The 2,500-nt window shown below is 34.7% G+C and overlaps 1 protein-coding gene across 1 annotated transcript in view; it reads right to left on the reverse strand.

The window, feature by feature from the left end:
• The window catches only part of LOC122258859 (PDF receptor), a 119,867-nt gene that overhangs the window by 13,219 nt on the left and 104,148 nt on the right, over positions 1–2,500 (reverse strand). Inside the window, exon 9 of the mRNA XM_086531978.1 lies at positions 307–437. Within this exon, the coding sequence (XP_086388104.1) occupies positions 307–437 (131 nt within the window). The remainder of the gene's footprint in view (positions 1–306; positions 438–2,500) is intronic.

Consider the following 2,500-nt stretch of genomic DNA (forward strand, 5'->3'; position numbering starts at 1 on the left):
AAAATTATAAAATAAAATAAAATAAAAGTAAAATAAAAGATGAAGAAGAAATAAATAAATAAATAAATAAAGAAAGAAAGATGGAGAAGAAGAAAAAAGAATATATATATTATTTTTATATATATATATATGTATATATATATATATATATATATATATATATATATATATATATATACATATATATACATTCTTCAGAGAATATAAGAAAACAGACAAATGAACTTAATGCATATACATTTCCTTCCACGCCATGCCTAACTCAAACATGTCTTAAACATGCTTAAACACGTTCCAGGTACTCACCCCGATAACAGTGAAACGCGGGCCTTCCAGAATCCAGTAATAGGGCGTGAGGGAATAACCCAACCAACAGTCGACGTTCATCCAGAGGGACATCACCACGGCCCAGGAGGCTGTCATGAACACTGGAATACCTACAGGACGATGTAAGAAGGAGGGAAGGAATGCTAGAGGAATACAAACATCCAATATAAAGCTCGCAGTAAGGGTGTGAGGAAATAGTTTGCAATAAATGAAGTACATACCAAGTCCATATACACTTTTTTTTTTTTTTTTTTTTTTTTTTTTTTTTTTACGTATTATGGTTTCTAGATAATAAACCAACAAAAGTAATATCAGTAGGCATAATCAGACGTATTAGAAAATTATCTCTCTCCATCTCACACTCACACACATATATGCATATATGTTTATGTATATTATATATATATATATATATATATATATATATATATATATATATATATATATATATATATGTGTGTGTGTGTGTGTGTGTGTGTGTGTGTGTGTGTGTGTGTGTGTGTGTGTGTGTGTATACAGAGACAGAGACAGAGAGAGAGAGAGAGAGAAGAAAAGAGATAAAAAGAGAGAGAAAGAAAGAGAAAGAGCATTAACTTCTAGCGTGTGGACAACAACAAAAGTCTTTACACAAGCTAGAACGGAAGGCTTGGTTTATCCAATCGTGAAATGAAACAGAGAAAAGAGGAACCGCAATATAGAGATGAAGGTAGATTGTTTGAATCCCAGTACTTCTAGACAAAAAGTTTAGATTTTGAAAATACTTCTGCTGTCATATCTATTGTAACAGAGACATGATAGAATTAGGAACATACCGATGTTCTTTGACAATATTTATTTTTTTTCATGTCGAACTGGGGAAAGGGGAGAGAGAAAGAGAGAGAGAGAGAGAGACAGAGAGAGAGAGAGAGAGAGAGAGAGAGAGAGAGAGAGAGAGAGAGAGAGAGAGAGAGAGAGAGAGAGAGAGAGAGAGAGAGAGAGAGAGAGAGAGAGAGAGAGAGAGAGAGAGAGAGAGAAGAGAGAGAGGAGAGAGGAGAGAGAGAGAGAGAGAAGAGAGAGAGAAAAGAGAGACAGGAGAGAGAGAGAGAGAGAGCGGAGAGAGAGAGAGAAGAGAGGGAGAGAGAGAAGACAGAGAGAGAGAGAGAGAGAGCGAGAGAGACAAGAGAGAGAAGAGAGAGAGAGAGAGAGAGAGAGAGAGAGAGAGAGAGAGAGAGAGAGAGAGAGAGAGAGAGAGAGAGAGAGAGAGAGAGAGAGAGAGAGAGAGAGAGGGAAACAGAGAGACAGAGAGGACAAAGAAAGAGAGGAGGGGGGAAGGGGTTATGTTTACGTGTATATATGATATCAAATACATTAATATACATATACTACATCGAAATTCATTACCGTGATAAGACATCAGGTCTGGACCAACTTAGGTCATTTTATCTCCTCTTTGACAGAGACTTGCTTTGCACAATTTATTCCAATTAATATTGACCCTCAACAAAGCCCTCTACCTTTGATTGCCACACCATATAACCGGTGATTGCTATATAACCGGCCGTTGCCAATAACCGGTCATTGTAATAAAACCGGCGTGATTGGAAGATACAAACATATCCTGATCGGCACCGCTCATACTGACGCCTGATTTCTCCCCTTGCTTACATTTGTAATTATAATATTTGATTACTGTGATTATTATAATAGAGTGTTTATTATTTCTCGCGTCTCGTAAGCTATCGAATAAACCTAATTTTGTAATTCTTTTTTTTTTTTTTTTTTTTTTTTTTTTTTTTTTTTTTTTTTTTTTTGTAAAAGTTCTTCGGTTATAAATTTCAACATACTAAGACACCCATCAAAAACAGGTGATGGGTCCCTCCTATTTTGGAACTGCTCGCTACGTGCTTCGCAATTTTAGCGATTTTTAGATCTTTTATGTCTATGATTTTATGTTTCCATAAATCTGCATGTAACGCAAGGTACTTTTGTTTCCGTTATATATAGTTTTATTTTTTATTTTTTATACAAGTCTCATTCTAAAGCTTCTAATTAATTATCGCATTGTAGAAGATTTTGTACAAATCATATTTTTAGCTGTATTAGTTTTTCTGTTCAAGATATTTCTCATAATTGTTTTTAATATACAATCTTTCTAAGCTGTGTTATTGAAGAGCAATGCGATATCATTCTCCCT

This window comes from Penaeus japonicus, unplaced genomic scaffold (assembly GCF_977035675.1).
Source record: "Penaeus japonicus unplaced genomic scaffold, GWHDUDI00000001_assembly GWHDUDI00000036, whole genome shotgun sequence".
Lineage (NCBI taxonomy): Eukaryota > Metazoa > Arthropoda > Malacostraca > Decapoda > Penaeidae > Penaeus > Penaeus japonicus.